At 42.6% G+C, this 22,574-nt stretch overlaps 1 protein-coding gene across 2 annotated transcripts in view; it reads left to right on the forward strand.

Annotated features, from left to right (window-relative positions):
- Positions 1-22,574, forward strand: part of LOC138491341 (beta-galactoside alpha-2,6-sialyltransferase 1-like) — a 566,357-nt gene that overhangs the window by 256,805 nt on the left and 286,978 nt on the right. For both annotated transcript variants that reach the window (XM_069617822.1, XM_069617823.1), the window contains one exon: positions 13,408-13,984. In XM_069617822.1, the coding sequence (XP_069473923.1) occupies positions 13,408-13,984 (577 nt within the window). The remainder of the gene's footprint in view (positions 1-13,407; positions 13,985-22,574) is intronic.

A 22,574-nucleotide genomic window follows, 5' to 3' on the forward strand; every position in this document is an offset into this window, starting at 1 on the left:
TTGTTTTGTGTCATGTGTTCTTGATTTTCATTTTGATGTATTGTACCTTCACATGCCTGTGCTGCGTCAGTACGGCTATGGTGACATGCCGTAAATGGATGCCCACTCACGGGGCGCTTTGAGCCCCTGCATGCTTTTCTACGTTGGCATGCATGGGTGAATTGTGGATTTCACTGGTTGCATAGTGTGAGTACATTGCGCCTGCCAGGAGTTGTGCAATGAGGCCAGGGAGTGGAGTACTGGCACTCAGTGGGCCATTTACGGTTGGTTCGCGTTGCCGTATTTCTCGCCATGGCGGAATGGTACTTTACGACGTGCTTGATGGCGTTCAGTACATGTCCGCTAGGGTCAGAATTCGCGTACCGTTGCGCCATGGCGGTGATTCCGGTTTTGCAAGGCGCGCGTGCGCGTACTTGGTGCAGTTAGCGTTGCCGTTCACTGCGGTGTCGCTAATGGCATCGTACTTTACGGTGACGGGTCATGATCGCAACGAGCGGTGTTCGATGGCGGTATTGCATTTCCGCCATCATTTTTCCATTTCCGCAAGGGTCGTAATGAGGCAATATATTTTAAGCAAGTATTTGACGGCAGGATTGTGCCTTTGTCCTGGCAAACAGCATATGTAATTCCAGTGTATAACAAGGGTAACCGTACTGACCGAGAGAAGTATAGACCAATATATCTTGGATGCCGAAAGTAAGGTCTTTGCAGCCTTGCTAGTTCACCATCTAGAGAGCTGAGCATCCAAGGTTGGTAGGCTACAAAAGTAGGCTACAAAAGTGGCAAACAGGTTTTAGACTAAATCACGGGACTAATTTGAATGACTTTGTATTACGATCAGCTCAAAAGTTGGCTTGGAGTAAAAAGACTGATTCTTTAAATGTAGTAACAATCGATCTCTAAGCCGTGTTTGACAAAGTCAATAGACATTTTCTGTGGGCAAAATTCATCTGTTGGGGCATTCTGATGGGTTTGTCATGATTAATTATTGCCCTGGACTCGCATTCTAACATTCAGGTCAGATTGGATCAACAGGGCTCACTCTCTCGGAAAATAGCCACATATATGAGGGTTAGGAAGTGGCACATTTTTGCCCCCTGTCTATTCAATCGTTATGTGTTGTACATTGGCGAGTCACTAGAGAAGGTGGCCTTGGCGTGGTTTGGCGCCACAGAAGATGGCCGTCTAGTGTGTGCGCTCCATCTCACCTTATAAGTATATCAACATTTTTCTACTGCTGCCACAAACTTTTTGTGCACATGCTTCTGCTCCGGAGTGTCCGCGTAGTGAAAGTGGTATTTTGCTGAAAAACTAAAGCTTTGCCGACGTCCTGTGCCCCTGGTGCTTCATCCAGCTGATTCAAGCGGCTGCTCCGTCTTACTGTAGCCGAGCTGCGTGTGGAGATGCTCGGCACCCCGCTCACTCCAGAGCGCTGGTGGGGCCTGGTCAATCTCCTCCTCACACATTGCGCCAACTTTGGCAGACTTTGCAGCATGGCAGCTTCTCCGAACTACAAAAGTTAAGTGCTTCTCTCTCGCCTACATTAGCAGGCTTACTTTTTCTACATGTAGATAAAATTAAAGCTACAGCCGTATTATTCAGCCATTGACTGAGGACAATTATGCTGACATTTTGGAGATCTACTACATTTCACTAGGGGCTGCATATTAATTTAATGAACACAGTTCTTCAAAAATGTGTGGAACGCATTAAAGCTTCATATTAACTTAATGAACACAGTGCTTCAAAAATGTGTGGAACGAATTAAAGCTACAGCCGTATTTTTTTTAGCCATTAATAAGGATTTACAGTACTGCCTTTACTGAATACAAATACGCTGACATCTTTGAGAATTACTATATTTAATAAGGAGCTACATATTAATTTAATGAACACAGTTCTTCAAACATAAGGGGAAAAACAGGTTAATTGCTACAGCGAACAGACAAGACAAACTGCTTACAGCTAATCTCATGCTGGGTGCTGCTCATACAAATCTATGACATCTGCAAATTCCGGGATCATTGCACACAGTGTGCCTAAATCCAACATCAGATTAATAGTTCTCACGATACACATTGTCCTGCGCTGCTGCTTTTCAAACTTCTGGGCAACCCCCTCTACCACCCTTCACATCATTATAACTAGTGCTCCCCACATATCTTCTCAATTTGGTACTTCTTGCCATATTGGCTACTAGCAAAGGCAAGCAAAAATCAACACCAGTTAGCAAAGACCACACCCTTGCCTCGGCCAACCTTAAAAGGCCCAAAAGTGACTCACCACCTCCGCTTTCTCTAACAGATCCTGACATAGATGCCATTGTCTCCGAAATTAGAGCAGTAAGCCCTTCATTGAAACTACTTAACAAAAACTCCAACAATTGGACGATCGATGGAAGGGCTTTGAAAACAGAATGGAGGAGGTGGAAAGAAGGGTGGGCCTTACGGAGGATTTGTCCCTGAAGGTTTTGCTCCTTGAGAAAGGTGTCAAAGATCTTCAGAAACATAACGAGGACCGGGAAAACCGCAGTCGGCGCAATAATGTACACATTTCTGGTTTGCCTGAAGGATGTGAAGGCTCGGACCCCATAGCATTTATTCAGAAATTGCTTCCAGCCATCCTGCACTTTCCTATGGAAACTCCTTTTAACATACAGCAAGCTCACCGGATTGGCCCATTGGGAAATGCTGCATCTCCACGTTCCTTTCCTAGAACTCTCATATTCTACCTGCTAGAATACACCCATCTACCATTGATTATTACAACAGTAAAAGGACAAACATCTCTCACCGGACACGGCAGTAATATACACATCTCTCCAGATGTCGCAAAAAGCACAGCCTTTCGTAGAAAATAATTCTTATCTTTCCGCCCTACATTAAGATAGCTCAACATTAGATATGCATTATATCATCCATGCTCCTTCAAAATACCCCATGATGGACGCACTGCTATCTTTGATGACCCTATTGACTTAAAAGCCTATAACTGTTCTATCAAATCTGAAGGAATGGACACATCATCACCAATGAATCCCTCAACCTCCTATGGCTCTTGAATCCTTATTTTCATTCAATATCTTTCGATAATTTTTGACCTCACCAAATGTCGTCCTTAACTCCATTACATAATTTTGGTGAGATGGGCACTGCCTTGGCGTTCCTCTCCTGCAGTGAGTCATCTTCGTTTTTCTGTTGGACGGCTCTGCTGGTGTCACCGACCCCATTGGCTTTTCTGAAGCTTTTTTTCTCCCTTATTTTCTATCCCGCTTCCTGGTCTGATCTTCTCACTCATATATCATATATGCTGTTTTGTCTACTTTTCTTTTTAACTTTGAGATTTTTATCTCATTCACACTCTCAGAATGCACTGTATCTGATCAGACCTCCCCTCCCTAGCCCCTTACCCTTATGTGTTCCCTTTTTGTGTCACTCTCGCTATAAAAGGTTTCAAATGTATCAAAATCTTGTTAACCCACGCCTTTATGGTATTAACTATCATATTCAGGTTTAATTGTGTGTTTTATGCATCACAGGCATATACCCAAACCGTTAGCTTACTAAATTATTTCAATGGTATTTAAGTGTACAACCTGGAATGTCAAAGGCTGCAATAACCCACTCAAAAGGAGTAAGATCATTTCTCATCTCAACAGACATAAACCATCAATCACCTGCATACAAGAGACACACCTATCAAATTCAGAAGCAATGAAGCTAAAGTCCCTTTGGATTAAAGACGTCATTTCAAGTCACTCTATGGAAAAAAATGGGGTAGCTATCCTTCTTAGCAAGAAATTACCATTTACAATTATGAACAAAGTTGCCGATACCAATGGACGATGGGTATGGGTCAAACTCTTAATTGGTGATGCCAATATCTCCATTCTTAATGACTATGGTTCTACTCTACCAGAGCATGGCTTTTGGTCCTCATTGAACAAATGATTCTTAAAAATAACTTCACCAATTTTGTTGTGTGTGGGGACGTTAATCAGGTGCTTGACCTGTTTCTAGATCGTAAATCTAAATGTTTGTTTAAAACTTCTAAAACCCATAAAGCTTTCAAGAATTTTCTTGCAGAAACAGGTCTAATTGATTCATGGAGGCTCTCACATCCTATGCAGTTAGAATATACATTTCACTCGCCTCCACATGATACACTCTCTCGCCTAGATTATATCTTCTCGTCCAAGTCTCTTACTGGCACAATCATTGTCTCTAAGATTTCCAATATCATCATCTCAGATCATGCCCCGGTCTGTACATCCTTCAATTTTGACATTAAAAAAACTATCATCTAGATGGAAATTTTACAAGACCCGCAGTTTATACATTCTACACAACTATTCCTGCAGCAATTTTTTTCTGACAATCTCGACTGCGACACATCTATCGCAAACAATTGGGATGCATTCAAAGTGGCGCTTTGAGGGCATATCATGGTATATTCTGGGGAAAAAAAGAAGCTGCGTAGATTACACCTTGATCAACTTTACACCCAACTCTCCATAGTAGAGAAAAAATAGTATAGTGATTCTAATGCTTCAAATTTGAGTCAGGTCATGGCATTACGATTCCAAATAAACAATGAGCTTACCAATTTAGCAGCGGGCACTTTACTTAACTACAAAGCTAAAATGTATCAAACATCAAAAAAGGCTGGAAAATCATTGGCTTCCTATCTTAAGACCAAGAAGGAAAGAGCTGACATATCGCGTATCAAAGACAAGTTCGGCACAACCCTTACTCAACCCAATGAAATTCTACACTGTTTTAAACAATTTTACACTGATCTTTACACTCCTGAAACCACTAGTCCCCAGGAAAATATTAACTCCTTTCTCCGTAATATCAATAGACACTTTTATCCCCAAATTGACTTATCACACCCAGAAGGTGACATTTCACGTCCCGAAATCACTCGAGCCATTTAAGGTTTGGGTAGAGGAAAAGCCCCTGGACCCAACTGTGTGTCTACTGAATTCTTCGATTCTATGGCTCAATCCCTAACTCCTAAACTTAAACTATTGTTTTCCTATTTTATCTCACAAAACTCCTCTTCAGGATCTTTTTCCAAAGCCATACTCTTCTTGTTCCCCAAACCAAACAAAGATCTCACATTACCTTGTAATTATAGACCAATCTACCTCATCAACGTTGAATGCAAAATTTTTGCTAAAATCCTTGCCAAAAGGATTGAATCATTCCTCCCCGGCTATGATCAAACCAGATCAAGTCGGATACGTGAAAGGACGGAACATCTCAACCAATGCGAGATTATTATTTGAAGCCTTTCATGGAATTTCCAAATACAAACGGAGAAATTGGTTTATGCTGCTGTTGCGCTTGATGCGGAAAAAGCATTTGATCGGGTTAATTGGGACTTCATGTTGCAATCACTTCAGTGGCATGGCTGTGGGGAGCATTTTATCTCCCTGGACAAGCTTCTATATTCATGCCCCAAATCATCCATGTTAATCAACGGCCAATCCTCACCCTTCTTTCCCTTAAGCAGAGGTACTAGACAAGGTTGCCCCTTATCCCCCATCCTCTATATTCTGTTGCTGGAACCTTTACTTGATCTCATCAGATCTGACAAACGTATTCCAGGCATTCCCAGTGGGAGTACTAACTTTAAAATTGCTGCTTATGCAGATGATATTCTTATCCTGATCAAAAACCCTTGATAGACTGCTTCAATTTTCCCATGTATCGGTTATAAACTCAACAAAGAAAAAACAGAGATCTTACCACTAAATTTCTTTTGTATCAAACTAGATGCCTTCAGTTTCAAATGGTGCATCGAGTCAATCAAATATTTAGGCATTCACTTTGCGTGTTCTACAAGTGACACTATCAAACTACATAAGCAAAAATTGTTAGATAGACTCAATGAACTCATCTCATCATGGAATCCCCTTTACCTTTCATGGTGGGGTCGACTTGAAACCATTAAAACCATTAAAATGATGCTTTTCCCCATAGTCTTATATTATTTACAACTCCTGCCAGTTACTCTATCTCTGTCATTTTTTAAATCCATCTGCTCTATTCAGATTCAGATTCCCGGACTTCAACGCTTATCATTCTGCGTTCTTACTTAAGCAATCCCGTTGCTGGTTTACCACCAATAGTCCCTTTGACATTCCCTCCTGGTGTGTCTTAGAAAAATACCTTGCTCAACCTATGATATAGCAGATCTCATTTATGCCTTTGGTCATCTTTCTTCAGCCCAGTCTGACCTATGAAAGCCACTATCTCTGCTCTCAGATTATTTCCCTTTCCACACACAGTTTCCCCTGTAAAAAATATTTCTCCCTTAATATGGCATAATAAAAATATCACTATCAATAATAGAATTGTTAGTCGCAAATCCTGGTTAAAGTCTGGCATCAGATGCATTCAGAAAATTGTTAATGGCTCCTCCATCCCCCCCATTTCAAGAATTAAGCAATCTCTTTTCCATCCCTATTTCGGACTTTAATTTTGATAACAATTTGGTTAATGCATGCCTGGATGCACTTCATCATTTCTCAAATACCGTCCTCACACCAGATGCCTCATGACTTATATTATTAACCATGGTTTCCGACATGAAGGCTTCAAAGTATCCTCCAATCACGTTGCTTGGCCCACTCGTTCAAAATGGGAGGAAGACCTAGGTTGTTCTTTAAATGACCAAACATGGTCCCTTTTGTGCTCTAGGATCAGGAGCATATCTGCATCAGCCAACATCACGCAACATCAGCTTTTCTTTATCCATCAAGCTTTTGTAACTCCCGTCAAACTATCCAAATACAAGAGAAATAATGATGACAGATGTTGGTCCTGTGGTGGTGCTCCTGCCTCTTATAAACAAATGTTTTTTGACTGTTCGTATGTACATATGTTTTGGCAAAAAGTCTGGAAATTCCTTAAACGTATCTTTTTTGTGGATATCATGTTATCCTTTTTAAATATAGTTCTAGGTAGCCTAGCGGTCATTAACCCAGATTTGCATCCCTCGGCCAAACTATATGTCTTGTTTATAGCCCTTGCCCTGAAGCTTATCACCTCCAGCTGGAAGGACTTCCATAATCTTTCTATCAAAGGGTGGTGGAACAATATTTGTCATGTGCACAGAACGGAGTCATGTATGGCCTCTTGTTTAGACAACATTCCCAAATGTAATGCCAAATGAATTTCCTTCACCCGTTATTTAGACAGCTTTAATGCATCTTCACATGGTTCGTGAACATTAGCTCTGGATTTATTTTCTCCTGCTGGGTAATGCTTGATCATTAATGCCTGTACATATGTTTATGTCAATACTTTATTGTATGTATATATGATCTGGATATCACACCATTACATTGGGATTGATACCCCCCTCCACCTTCCCTCCCTCTTATTTCCCTCCTGATCTTGCGTTTGTTTGTAATCGACTCCCTTGTTTGTCTCCCCCGTATGTCATATGCTCATGATTTAATATTCAATTGCAGATTCAAAATTGTTGAACTTCTCTTATCATAAATCCTCAAATCTCTAGTGTTTAACATTTTGTCCAGGTTATCCTTCAGTCTGTAATCGTTTCATTATATATTGTTCTAATATGTTAAAACTCAATAAAGATTATTAAATAAAAAAGAGTAGGTGGCATTTGCCTCTCTGAAGTTTACCAAGCAAATACTCACACGGCTCTCCCATGCTGACAATTTTTTGGTGTTTGATTTAACACCAAAGGGCCTGCAGAAACATATTGATGCCTTCATGCAATATGCAGAGAGGAATGATGTATTAGTTAATTCGGAAAAAGTAAGGCTAGTCACTATACAATGAAAAGGAAACGGTCCAATTATTCATGGTACAATGGAAAAGAAAAACTAGAAATACTGAATAATTTTGTGTATTTGGGATTCCCCATTTTCGGTAAGCCATGCAAGACTGACATGAAGGATTGGTTACTTTGGAAATCTGTACGTTTGGCGAATCAAGCTTGTGAAATTGATGGGAAATTTGGAAGGTTTTCAATTCTCCCAGGATTGAAATATTATGAAGGGAAAATAACACCCAGACGAGTATAGGGCACTGAATTGTCGGATTCCTGGATATTGGATTAGGTGCCATTACTAGAGGCTTTGGTATGGAGAAGAATGTTTAAACTTCCAAATTCTGTTACAGTTACTGCAATTCGATTTGAACTGGGCATTCGAAATTTACAATGGGAGTGATTTGGAATTATTTTCATTTTTGGGGGAAAGTCCTGAGTTCAGGTCCCAATACGTTATATAGAGATTTATTTGAAATTCTAACAAACAAACTCAGGCAATGGCTGCTTTTATTGATTCTTTCAGTACCATGTGTGATACGTTTTGAGAGGGATTGGCTTTAATATAGAGGAGTTCATTTGTAGGCCTGATTGCACAAAACATCTTTTAGGTATCTGGGATTGGGTTAAAACCATGGAAGAAATGCATTGTTATTCTTCACTAAATCACCTTTAAGGTTTATCCAAGTAGATTTGCACAGAGGAATCTAAAGTTAACAAACAAAATATTGATAAGACACAAAAGATTGAACTCTGAAAATGCTCTCTGTAGGTACTGTAAGGATCCTGATGTAATTGAAACTTTGAAGCTGAAGCATTTGTTTTTTTAATTGTCCTATACATTACACAAATAGACTGAGATATTTTAGATTTTTTTTTCATTCATTGATGCAGATTATTTTTGTACTAGATGTTTGAATGGTTGCACCACCCCGGATCAGATTGCGGTTGTTGGTTTTCTTAAATCATTTTTTAAAAAATTTATAAGGGTTTTAGTAGAATGTGAATGATCTTATAATATTCTGTATGTGCTTTATGGTCACTGAGAGTGTTTTAAAATGGTTAATGAAATATGTCTTCTTTTTTAGATGCGATAAATGCAAATTGTTTAAAAAACTTATTTTGATAATGTTATTCTCTTTATAGATTGTTTGTATTTTTGTTAAAGGTTATTATTCACCAACAACAATAAACAAAATAACAATAGGGTTCGATCTCAGATCATGTTACAGGTGATGCAGGTGTCTACTATAGCTAGGGCATGAAAAATCAAACTAGCCGACACAAGCTCACCCATAGGAGGATTTCATTTTGTAGCTGAACTGTGGATGTACCTGGATGCCTCTCTGCATTCTCTCTGTCTCACAACTGAACATTCAGTAACAACATTAGAGGATTGTGGTTGCTCTCTGGTTGGCACTTTATCTGCAAATCGGATATAAGATTCCAATCCTGCACAGGAAGTATAAAATAATCTATTGTCGAAACGTGCCTGTTATTTCAAAAGGTAAATGGCCCTGGCAGATCAGAAAAAAAACGTGCCGTTCACAGTTTGAAGGTCTAATTCAGATAAAGAGTTAATAAAAGCTTACCAGCTCTGCTCATCACAGGGTCCATATCTATTTGTTGAACTATATTGTATGCTTGATCTTCTTCTTCAAAAGCAAAGCCTATTCCAGTGCAGTCTCCCAGCCTCAAGTTAAAATCCCCCCAATAATAAAAGAGATTGCTTGTGTTTAGATGACCAAGCATTTCCTAAATATTTCCCAATCGCATTTACAAATTCCAGTATGCCATCCCCCAGAGCATAACCATGAAATGCGTTATAAAAAATTAAATAAAAAATACAAAACCCGCCAACATGTTCAAGCTTACAGCCAAAACGGGAGAACTTGAATAAAGCAGGGAGCAGGAACATATGCGACCATAACAAACAACCCGTCTCAGTTTCCCAGCAGATTTGTCTTTTTTGCTGGAGACAAAAAAAGTCGCAAAACCATTCACAGCCAACAGGGAGGTTGGCCAGATTGCTTGAAACAATATAATATCAAACCTGACTAAGAACATCAAAAAATCGAGGTCATGCAGTTGTCTTCCCAAGCCAGCAAAGTTCCAGGATAGAATTATAAGAATAGACCCCGTTGCAGTACCTGCCAAAGGGGGGCAGCTTGTAAAGCTGGCCCATAGGCTTGTAAACAGGATCTTTGGGCTCAGCTCAAAGCTGCATCAGGGATGTCATTTGGGGGTCGCCAGAGGTCGCTAGTGCGACCTCTGGGTCTGTGGGCTGCGACCTCTGTGGTTCCCTTGCGACCGCTGTATTTGCTGTTTTTGAAAGCATTTTTTATTATTTTTTTTACGGACAGAAGCTCCAACACCTTTTCACTACTGGCTGGAAGGGAAGTGCCTGTTACTGCCTTCACTCGGATATTTCAATGATCACGGTGAAGGCAGGCTGCCCTTTCTTCATCATCGAGAGGAAAAAGGAAGAAAATGTCTATTCTTCCACGTGGTCATTCTCGTTTTTCCAATTTCACAAAAGCTGTGTCTACAAGTGTCAGACTGCGGCTGCTGGGGTGGCGCCACTGATTGAGTAAACATCCCTGCCCTTCCATGACCCTGCAACAATTAGAACTCATGAGAGGGAGATGTGAATCCCGGTCTGTGCGCGGCTCATTAAGCTCCTCTGTATGTAGCAAGTTAGATATTCATAAAAGGGCCATTTAATCAAGCACGGACGGGACGGACTTGCAATGAATTTCCTTTCCATTAGGAGAGTACATGTGCACATAACGTCCAGGCACAGCGCGGACACATGGCATGCTGCAGCAGGCATCATTAACTTGCAGTGCTTCAGTAAGTACGCTAGTTGTTTTATCTTTTAATACTATTAAATCAATATGTGAACTGATGCAAGGTTGTCACATCCAATGCAATTGGAGGTTCTTGCGTTTTACAGCTACACGCAGACAAATGCTTCAAAAATGTATGATATGATATGAAATGGCATTTATAAAACGCCTATACACAAGTGTTTCAAGGTGCGTTATAAATATATTTATATGGAAATATAAATACATTGGTGCAATGCCAGTGGCACCAAAGAGGAAGTTAGGGGTAGCAGAAACTACCCCTATATAGCGTCGCTGGTTAGCAATCCCCAAAGGGTTTGCAGTGAGTTGTGTAGGAATTTTTATAGGGGTGCAGCGGTACATTTTTCGAGTTTTACGGAAGGGGTCCCTGCTGGTTAGGTGCAGCGGTGTTACTGGTTTGATGGTATTTGGCTACGCGCTGGCTAAGCACAAGATAGGGTGGTGGGGGAACTTGCATTGTTAGGTTAGTGTGCTGGCCGCCGCACCTTAGGTTAAACAGCTTTCCAATGGGGCTTGCCAACTAGTTAAATCCTTGAACCGACGCCAGCATTGTTCCACTCACCTGACTGCCACGGTGCTGCAGGGCTTAGCTAGTGTTTGTAAGATTATGCACAATCTCCGCGTAGGATGTAAGACTATGTCGTTGTTTGTAATGTTGGTGTGTAAGCTTATGGGGCCTGTAGAGAGCATTTGTGCTGAAAAGCAGAACAGTGGGCGCTCGGGTGCTAGATTACATGTAGGTTTTTAACGATGGTCGCATTCTTTGTTTGTAATGTTGGTGTGTAAGCTAATGGGGACTGTAGAGAGCATTTGTGCTGGAACTAGTACAGTGGGCGCTCGAGTGCTAGATTACATGTAGGTTTTTTAACGATGGTTCCCGTGATGTCACTTTTTTGGGGGAGGGGTCAAATGACATCACTTCATGTGATGTCATCAGAGGTCAAGGGTCGTGTGATGTCACTTCCGCAACCCCTGCCATTTTGGTGAAATGACATCCCTGAGCTGCATCTTGGTGCGGTTCAATAAAATTCTTTCCAAAGTGCTCAGATGTATACCCATAATGTTTGCAGAGGTAAAAGTATCATGTAGATCTCTAGATTGTAAGTTAGGTTCAGTCAGGCGGCCACTCTTCAGTGCTTGGCAGCTTTTGGGAGATTCTAATGTGGCAATAAGACCCGAGGCGGTGGGCCAATACCGCCCCAGGTAATGCCCCCAAGGCCGTAGTTACAGCCGCGAGGGCCTTAATGAAGCCCTGGGGACATTACCGTGGGTGGTATTGGCCCGCCGCCGAAGGTCTTATAGCCATTAGTACCCTGGCCCGTTAGACCGGGGTACTAATGGCATTTTTTTCATGGCAGCCATCGGGAGCGGGTGCGTTGGGAACAGAAGTGTTTTCAGAGCGTTCGCTCCCAAGAAAAGAAGAAAACAGAAGGTAAGTGGGGTAGGGATGGTGGGGAGGGGATAGTTTGCGGGGGAGGGGGATGGAGGAAAAAATAAACTCACCTGAGTCCCCAGAGGGGGACGAAGGCAGCATCCAGCCATGGGGAGGCTCAGAGCGGGGATTGTCCCATTTCGAGCCTCCTCATTGGCTAAGGGGCTGCCACGCCCCTCGCCGGTAATAGAGAACCCGGCACGCACTGGACGCAGTGGCGTATATGGGAATACCATGTGGTATGGCTCAGAAAAGAGCCAATCCACACATATTCCCAGTGCGCAGCACGTGCCGGGTACTAATGCTTGTGAAACTGACATTGCAGAGCCCCACTGTGCAGATCAATCTCAATTCCAACATCTGAGAACATCTCTCGTTTGGACCAGAAGACATTGTGGACTTTTGAGTCAGCAAAAGTAACTCAGATAATGCATCCCCCGCAGTACATACAGTCTGATCAAATGCAAGTAGTGGGAACATTTTGTTAGCATTCCCCGCACTTCCTAAATTATCCAACATGGCATGTGACATTGCCCTTCGAAGTGCATTCTAGATGCCATGAAAACTTCCCTTAATAGTGCAGATCAGATCGTTCAGCCTCCACCCACCCAGAGGGCCAGAACTAAAATGCTTTTGTACACTTTTCTGTTTACAGAATAGTGGGTGGATACTGGGTAAACTAGATTGTGGGATGATAACCTCTGTTACCCGTCTCACCCTTTCAGGAAGTCCTGTTAAGCAGTTGCCAAAAGGCGTCTTGGGAATATAGCTGTCATCTGTGTAAGAAGAGAGTAAAGGGAAAAAATGATATATATGAACATTACAAGCATACAAATCTGCCTTAAATAAGATGCAAAGGCATTAAGCCACAGAAAGCACACTGGTTGTTTCTCAAACAGGGGGCTTTGTCTCACAAGGCCACCATAGTTACACTCTCGCACTGTAAATAGGGGTTGCTGCTACTTCTTGAGATACATCTTTTGCTGCAATATGGATAGCAATTCATTGATCATACACTGTGGTTAGATAAAGCAAATGTGGAGCTTAATGTCCATTTGGGTCACTTGCTACACTCCCTAATAATGATGAACTCCCACACTGCAATTGTTCACAGAATTGAGTTAACTAACTGTGCTATTCAATTCACTATTCAAATAATTATTTATATATTTACTTCTTTATCGTTTTTATGTCCAGAAAATGCCAATCACGACAATTGTAGACATTTGTTGTGAAAACTGTTAGAACCTATGATCAAAGGGCCTATCACATCTTGTTTGTTTCTTTTTTTAGGATCTTGTCAACTTTATGGGACTTCCATCTCGATTTGCTGGTTGGTGCAGAATGAAACACACTGTTGCTTGCAAAGCATATACGATTTTTTGTTTTGTTTTTCTATTGGTATCTTTTATGTTTTTTGGGTTCAATACAAACCACATCAATCGCTTCAAAGCAGGAAACAAATCCATGGACGCAAGCCCTCATCATGACAAGAAATTATCAACAACATTGGATGCAAATAAGTTATATTTTCAATGGGGTAATCCAGTTTGGAACGAAAACACCTCATCAAAGCACCTGGTCCCCGGGTTGCAGAAAATCAAAAGGTACTTTATCCAACTGAACATGTACAATGTCACTTTTCCAAACACAACTGAGCGCCGGAAACATAGTGCCATTGATCTGCTGTGCAGGCTCAAGAATGTGACCATGGAAACGGTCAAAGCGACAGATTTGCCCATCAGTGATTCTAATTGGACAAGTTACTTACCACTAAATGCGCTCAGTGATGTGGTGGGGAATTTGAAACAATGTGCTGTGGTTTCTTCTTCCGGGGCAATGAAGTCATCAGGATTGGGACCTGAAATAGGTATGACCAAAAAATGTATATTGCCAACAACACTCACTTGTGTTGTGGCATTTTTTACTACATGCAACCACACTAACAACTTCCAGGGAATATAGTGCATCTACCAGTTATTCGAAACCACCATAAACAAGTCAACATTGGATTTAAATATTAATTTTCTACAGTGAGATTTGATTTTTTCTAGAAGCACAACTTAAAAGAAAAATGTTTTAAATGACACCCACCATTGTCGTCTATTAAAGTTATCAATTACACGTTCCTCTGCATACCTGGCATCAGTGATAATTTCCCAGCACCTATTTTGGATCTTTAATTCTCTTGTAATGCTTTCCACAGTCCCATGTAGATATGATCTGAAGATATCATGCTCTTATGCATTGACTCACATGCCATTCTGCTTTCACTGTAACTCCTGTGATCCTTTGAAGTGGCAGCATAGATGTACATTTGGCCATCAATATATTCCAGGTGTGATATGATTTTACTCTCTAGCAGTTTTTTTCCTGGACTTAGACAAGGTTTATTTCCAACTTCTTTAATGATATCGGGGTTCCTGTACTCATTTAGCAATGTTCTAATTCCATTTCAGTCGCAATCTCCGTAGAGAAAGAGGAGGCCTCATTATGCAAAATACTGCAATTGAAATAGAAAGAAGACTGTGTTGCCAGCATTGCACTGCCAGCATGACACATGGGATTTCAATTATATGATTCTGTGGATGCTTTGAATACTAATAAAGGTGATTACATCAGGATCTTACGTAATGCTTCATGACGAAGTCCTTCCACCCTAAGAAATGTCATAATTACTGTCACTGTACCCAGTGTAGCAGTTCTCAATTTTTCAAACCAAGAAGAATAACGGGCTGAGATTTGACCCTGTGACTGTCACTCACACAAATATATCTGGAGCAAGATTCTATCGTATCATATAACAGTTGCAGCTGGGGAAGAGTGCTGAAAACAAATATAGTTGCACAATCACTTCAACCAACACGGACAGATTATGACTGCTCTAAATAGTAGGTAGAGTGTTGCTTAACATATAGAAAATTGATCTTCCATTTTTTTCAGTTCTGTTCCTGATATCTATTTGAGCCCTTTGTCATTATAGACTTGTCTGCAAATACTATTAGAATAACTTAGTACATTAATCATATATTTTCAATTTCAGTTTGCTCTTCATCCACATAGTTCACTGATATATATTTCTTACCACAATGCATTAATGACTAACAGTGCTTCTTAAGATGGATGCTGAACTTGCATTATTGATCTTTGATTACTGCTGTACTTGAAACAGCCGCTTCATGGAAACATACAGCCACTAATTTTAGCGGAGGAGTCTTTTTAATGATGGAGGAGGACTATTGGGTGCTGGCAAATAAGCCCCATCCCTCTGCTCTTGGATGTAGAGGCTGTATTATAAACTCTGTAGACTCATTCATCAAAAGGAGGAAAAGAATGGATTCAATACATCCATCTTAACCGGCCACATTACCAAAATAAACATATCGGTAGACATAGATTGCGGCCCAGTCTACTTGAGAATCAGGCTAACATGCCTAGTATTCTCTTATATGATTTGTAATTTGTAACATGCACCACCACTAACTAAATTGTATTTTGGCATGAGAAGCAAGAAAGCTAACATGGAGCTTTCTTGCTCCCTTTATTCTCTTGGGGCGCCTCACCTTGCAACTCTATTATCTTGACAATGGGTAGTGTGTTAAAGGGCTCAGTGGTGTTATTGCTCTCGGGTCTCTTAGATCCAAGTGCCATAATGGGTACCTTCTCTTTTTTACCTGGGAGTAACTTGGTAGTGCCTTCTGGCATATAGGCCACTTCTTTGGCCATTCTGTCAGCCATATCGTTTCCCTGTGAAATGAAATCCAGGCCGCCTGTGTGGGCTTTGCAATTGTTTATGGCCACCTCCACTGGGAGGGGTAACACCTCAAGTAGCCGTTCTAGTAATTCTGCATGTTGAACAGGGACCCATTGCTCCTCCTGAACCCCCTCCTCTCCCATCGGGCTAGTCCTGAGTGCACCGTGGACGTGACATATGCGGAGTCTGAAAAAATGTTGACCATGTGCCCTTCTGAAATATTGAGGGCTGTTATTAAAGCCTCCAACTCTGCTGCCTGTCCCGAGTAGTGTGCTGGCAGCCGCATTTGAGAACAAATGCAAAATCCTCCCTCATGATAATACAATACTGTTGCACCCATGTGCCAACCCCTGTGCTTGAATCTATTATAGAAGACCCTTCTACAAAGAGCATGTCTGCCCCCTCTATAGGTTATTCCTGCACCTGGGGGTTTCCCCTCCATCCCGTCCATATAAAATGCACAATTGTGAACATATTCTCCCGGGCGCAGCTACCTCAGCTATGAACGTTGCTGGGTTCACTACATGATATCTGACAACCTCAATCACTGGGTTTGTCAGTATTACCTCATATCCTGAGGCCCTCTGAGTCATTAACATGGATTTGGATTTTTCCACGTTTGCAAAAAGCGAATGCTCTACATTCAAAATCACTGGCCAACCCATTGTTATGGCAGCAGCCTTCTCTATGGCAAACGCTGCAGCCGCAAGCGCTTGTTTGCATGAAAAATGGCCCTCCGTGACTGGGTCCAACAAACCGCTGTAATATGCCAGGGGCTTGTGTGCCTGTGGTTTTCTCTGGGTAAGACGTCATCACCGTGCCATCAGAATGTGAAAAGAAATAAAACTTCTTCATAGCTTGAGGTTGCCATCAATGGGGCATGAGCCTGTGCCTCCTTGAGTTTGGAAAAATGTTAGTTCATCTCTGAAGTCCATTTGATGGGGCTTTTAGCTTTCTGCACTTCTTTAAGTGCCTGGAGGAGGGGCTTCATGAATGTATAATAATCAAATATCCAAGCCCTACAATAGTTGCTCAATCCCAAGAATGTTCGCATCTCTTTTACTGTTCTGGGTGGTGGTGTCTTGTGTATAGCCTCCACCCTCTCAGGTGTTATCTTCCACCCCTCTGCCAATAATATTTGCCCCAGATACTCTGTCTGAGAGTACTTAGCTTCTCTCTGTCTACCTTGTACCCTTTTTCTGCTAGCAGGGTCAAAAGAACTATTGAATCCTTCCTGCATTGCTCCTCCATCATGCTACAAACTAGGAGTTAATCTACGTACTGCATCACAGTACTGGGTATTTGCAAATTGCTCAAATCCATCTTGATCACTCTGTTTAATACACTAGGGTACTCACAATACCCTTGTGGTAATCTTGTGTGCTCAAATTGAAGACTGCGGTACATAAACGCAGTGAGGTATTGGGAGTCAGGATGCAATTGGATGCGGAAAAAGTATTTTTTAAATGAAACACTGTAAAATATCTTGCATTGGACAGGATATTGCATAATATCATAGCCGGGTTCGGCACAAGTGGAAACTCAGCCTCCACCATATTTTTCAGGGGGCGGAGATCCTGCATACAACTCCATGTCCCTCCTTTTGCCTTTTTAATTGGGTATATGGCCGTATTGGATGGGAATGTCAATGTCTTTATGATGCCCTGCTGCCATAACACGAGAGGCGTGTTGTATATGCCCATGACTGCTTCACAGGAAAGCAGGTATTGTTTCACCTGGGGCAGCAATGCCCCTTCTTTTAATTTGATGCGGACCACCCCTGCCCCTTTGAGTCCCACCACATCATGGGACCCTTTAGTTCATACATTCCCAGGACCTTCTTCAAATCTTCCTGGTCGTGGGCGGTCTGTTTCCACGCTACCTGTGTCAGTTGTGGCAATAGCCTTTCTACCACTCTTATTGGGTATGGGATGTAGAGCTGGAACACTAGTCCTCCCTCCTCCTCGCCCTTTGTGAACAGTTGTTCGTCAAGGACATCAGTCACGCTCAATGTGCGGTCAGTACAGATAATTGTGCACCACTCTATGTCATACTCATCTGTCCCACATAATATCACCATGTCTTGCCATGTAACTGCCCCCTCCAACCGCAATGTCATTGGCATGCCTGAGGCAACTTCCTTGTGCACTGATGGCCTAAATAGGAATTCTGTCACCAGTCTGAATGTTTTTCCTTTCATCCAGGGCACCCACACCAATAATTTTTGGACCCCTTACAAGAACACCTTGAGGTATATTGATTGTCCCCTCACGGTGCTGTGTGCACAGTATGTCTGTATGATAACCGCCACTCTTTCTGGATATATATTATGTATGGATCACTCTTCTCTGAAAATGAAATGGTTGTGTTCTACTTACTCAGCAAATCCCTCCCCTTTATGTTAATGGGAGTATCTTTTGAGTACAATAAAGGCACCACAAGCTGTTGTGTGCCTATCGTTAATGGTAAATCCTGTGTTAGTGGAACCGTGACAATAGCCTCAGAGAAGCCCTTTGTGTCCATTACTTTGTTTGACAACGGGAACCCACCCTCCTATTTACAGGACTTGGTGGCTCCCGTACCTATCAAAAAGGAGAAATCGTTCTGTCCTATCTTCGCTGCTAACTTGGGTGTTTCCTCTTCAAGGTCTTCAGTTACTTCTAGGACTCGACTCACACACACTCTCTGTGGGCAATCCTATTGGGGTGTCATTCCCTGCAGGAACGGGAAGGTGATTTCGTCTTAGAACTACTACCCCGGTGTATTGGGGCACTACGTTCTGATCACACAAAAGAGGACCAACTTGCCTAAACTACTTTCACTTGCAACATGTTTCAGACTTATCCAAATGTGGAGAAAGAGGTCACCTTTAGTGTCTAGCTGTAACAAAGAGAGACACAAGGATAGCATGAAGGTCTATCTAACACTGCCTGCAAATTGTTCATACTAGTTTTCGCTGGTGTGCCGCTTATCTAACAGCAGACAGTAAAAGAAAGGAAAAGGCAAATCAATTTTTTCTTCAGCTGTGCAAGGTAATAGGAATCGACCTCTTCTCCTCATCCATCAATCTCACTCATACACATCTAAAATATGGGAGATAGGGCAATGTAATGTGATTCACTTGTCTATTTGTGGTGTAATACAATTTTAATGACCTATAGACAAAATGAATAACTACCATTACTCATAAAGAGCAAATCTAAAAGCATTAGATATTTACTAAAACATCCATGTGAAATGTTTGTGAAGACCACAACGCATCCGCTCTCTTGTGTAAACCCCTGTGGATCAAATAGGGCCACACCGAGAGTGGAGCAAAACTATGCTGTATGGGTAGTGACCTTAACCATCTCACAGTATTTTTGTCTACCGGTTTCAATGGTATTTAAATTTAGACCCACTTTCTTCAGGATGGTCTTCATTAACCAATGTGGTATACTCAATACCACTGGCAGTATGATGGACAGGTACTGGGCCTCTTACCCCACCATCCTCAACTGGTGTTTGTGAATTTAAGAACTGGTGGCCCTGTAACAAACCAAAGCAGTACAGGGTCACGCTTTAGTTGCAAGACTAATTCAATTAGAAAAGGGGATATGCGTCTCATCGCATTCCCAATATGCACATTTCATTTCAAACACTACATAACCATTTACTACATCCTCTTAATTTTAGTAATTGCCCAACTAATTAGTTGTTCTCACAGGGCAAGGCACACCTGCCCAAACTCTTTATGGGGTCAATTCAAAAACAGGGGTATACATATACCAACAGCCCATACAATGATATAGAGAGGGGCACTGACCTGTATGATTTTTACAGATGTTTCCTCATACTAACTGCCATTCAGATATAGCTGGGGCACTTGGTTCAAGGGTGTAGCTACGCTCACTTGCTCAAGCTATCAAGAGTATCAAAAAAGGCATAGTCAGGGTTGTGTGCGCAACCTCTCGAACATGGGGCTCAACATTGTTAAGTGAAAACACTGGCCTCTAGACGTGCCAGTGTTCTCATCCACTAAGGCCCTTGGCTGGCTAATTTGCATTCTGGTCTGCAACGCGTTCTGGTCTGCAACGTTAAGCAACTTCACGTTATATCAGTCCTCTACATAGGGTCCATGTCTATCCGTTTGGATAGTGAACAACTATTATATTGTTCTCACCGTGTAATACCTGTCCTGTTTCCAAGTAATATTTACGAACTGTGCCTATGCTGTAATGACGCACACAGTCAGTCTGCATCCCTTCAACCATCAGTTGATCGGGACCACGGCTTGTCCTGTGGTTATGGAAACTGATGTGTACGTGCATTATGTGTCGCCCCGCTAGGAAGGTCAGGCAAGTCAGGCATCCCTGGCTTTACTGGGTGTTGGTGCGCAATACATTCGCAGGCACATCCCCATACTGTGGCATTTGCATTAACTGAGTATCTGTGTAAAATGTACTTAATGAGTACACATCTATCTTATGTACTCGACATGTGGATTGGACCGCGGTCGTGAAAAGAGCCTGCATGCATTAGGGCAGGTGTTGACACTGACCTGCTAAATACCTACTTGCGGTCCAGGGCAAAGGAATAAGGCGGTACATATAGGAATTAGTCTGGCAATAAATCAGCGCCAAGTAGTCAATCACTGGGAATAGATGTCTGTGGCTAGGCAATCCCTACACTCACACTGATAGGCTGGCTCCCTATCTTATGGTAATACTAGGGAATACATTCTGACCCAGCAGTGTATTGTCCACTTGTGGATGTGTCTGCATGGGTGCCTGCAATGCACTTGCTGGCAGCTCTGGGATCCCCACAGGCCCTGCTTGGGATGGTGTCTGTGGTGGGGGTTGCTGGGGCTGCAGGTGTGTCTGTGGATGTGGGGGCTACACCTGAGGCTGTATCAGCTGGGCCACTGGTTGTGGTCCCCCAGGATACTAATATAGTTGTTGTCGTATTGGGCATTCCGTAAAATGGCCTTGTTACCCAGACAGGAAACATTTCCCTGAAATTTGGGGTCCTGTCCCTCCATACCCAAATCCCCAGCTCCTCTGTGGGTTTCCTCTGTCATGACAGATCTTCCAATTGGTGGGTTGAAACCCCCCCTGTGGATAGAAGCCAGGCTGTTGGTTCCCCCAATATTACACATACTTTGGCTGAGGGTACCCCACTTGTTGTGGTCCTCCTATCACTGGAAATCCCCCTTGCTGGGCAGGGGCCACTTCGTGGCACCTTGGGTGAGCACAGCCCCTTCCATTGAAAGCTTCTCAAGCTTCTTCTGCACCAATTTCATTTCTGCTTTCACAACAATATCTGCCGCATCTTTCTCCCATTCTTGCTTTCGTTTGCAAAAGTGTAAGATAGTCGATTGTATCTCTGGCCACCCCTTAGCCTATATCGCTGCTACTTTGTATAGTGAGGTCTGCATATCTGAGGGGAGCCCTTGGACCAGTATATGATTCTATATGATCAAATATGGGTATTTTTGCATCCCACAATTGTTGTGTTTCTAGCGTTCACATCTCCTGTATTTGTCATATATATTCTGCAGGATTCTTGTCTGGTTTCATCTTCCGGGCCAGTATGGACCCCATGTCAGAAATATTGGGGCACATATTTCTTAGCACTTTCCACAAATGGGCACAACAGTTATTAAAGGGTGCTCCATCATGCATATTATTACTCAGTTTTACCACATTGTATCCCACCTGTTCCCATTTCCTGTCCCCTCGCTCCCCCAAGATTGCTGCAAACAGGCTTTTCGTATCCCTGATCGCTAGGGTAACCCCTGCTGTCTCCTTCTCGATGGCATATATCCACTTGCCCGCACCTGTCAATGAGGGAGGGCAAGCTGTATATTAAATTGTCTCTGTCCATCGTCTGTCAGGGTATGTAGTGCGCTCCCCCCCACCCTCTTCTGCAACAGGGGTAGTTGGGTCTGAGGAACGGGGCCCGCCTTTTCCTATGGAGCCTTCGCCACCGCCATCCTCCCCTTTCAACTGCGCATTGTCTGGGACCAGTCCCTGCTCTCTCCCTTGTTAGCCCTCTTTTCTCCTTGTCTCCGCCCCCTCTCCTTCTCCTGATCCGCAACCCAGAGTTCATCGTCCCACCGTTCCCCGGTTCTCATTCCTGCCCCCTCATCCCTGTCTGAGGCAACAGAATACTCGTCAGACCGTCCTGCTGCTCCTACCTTTCGTCACAGACCCCTTATCTAACTTAAACATTACCTTCCGCAATGACCACCACTCTTTACCCCCATCGTCCTCCTGCTCCTTCTCCTGACTCTGCACCTCATTTTCTATCACCCTCTCTGCCTCCTTCAAACATAGTGTCCAACTGTTGCTGCATGCTCTTTTCTATGTCAGCCAAATACTTCCTGTTGCTTTTTTCCTTTTGTTCCCCAGCACAACCCGCCTCAGGCTTACCTTTCCCCATCCTAGCCCCCCTCTATTTGGGGACGTGCGCAGTGGGCTGTTAGGTACAATCCATAGGGAGGTGGTGGCACATTATACTCCTCCTTTTCCTCTTCATAGAGCTTCCAAAGCCCTAGGATATTTGCCTTTGCTTCAATTTAGACCCTTTATACATTACTAATAAATAAGAAAACATACTTTCTATTATTCCACTATCGAAGGTTCCTTCTCCTGGCCATTTGCGGAAAAGCACTGTCCTGCAGTGTGTTGTACCCACTGAAAATGGTACATGAGTATTTTATCAC

The sequence above is a fragment of the Ambystoma mexicanum genome, chromosome 10 (assembly GCF_040938575.1).
Source record: "Ambystoma mexicanum isolate Mex_15411 chromosome 10, UKY_AmexF1_1, whole genome shotgun sequence".
In the NCBI taxonomy this organism is placed as follows: Eukaryota; Metazoa; Chordata; class Amphibia; order Caudata; family Ambystomatidae; genus Ambystoma; species Ambystoma mexicanum.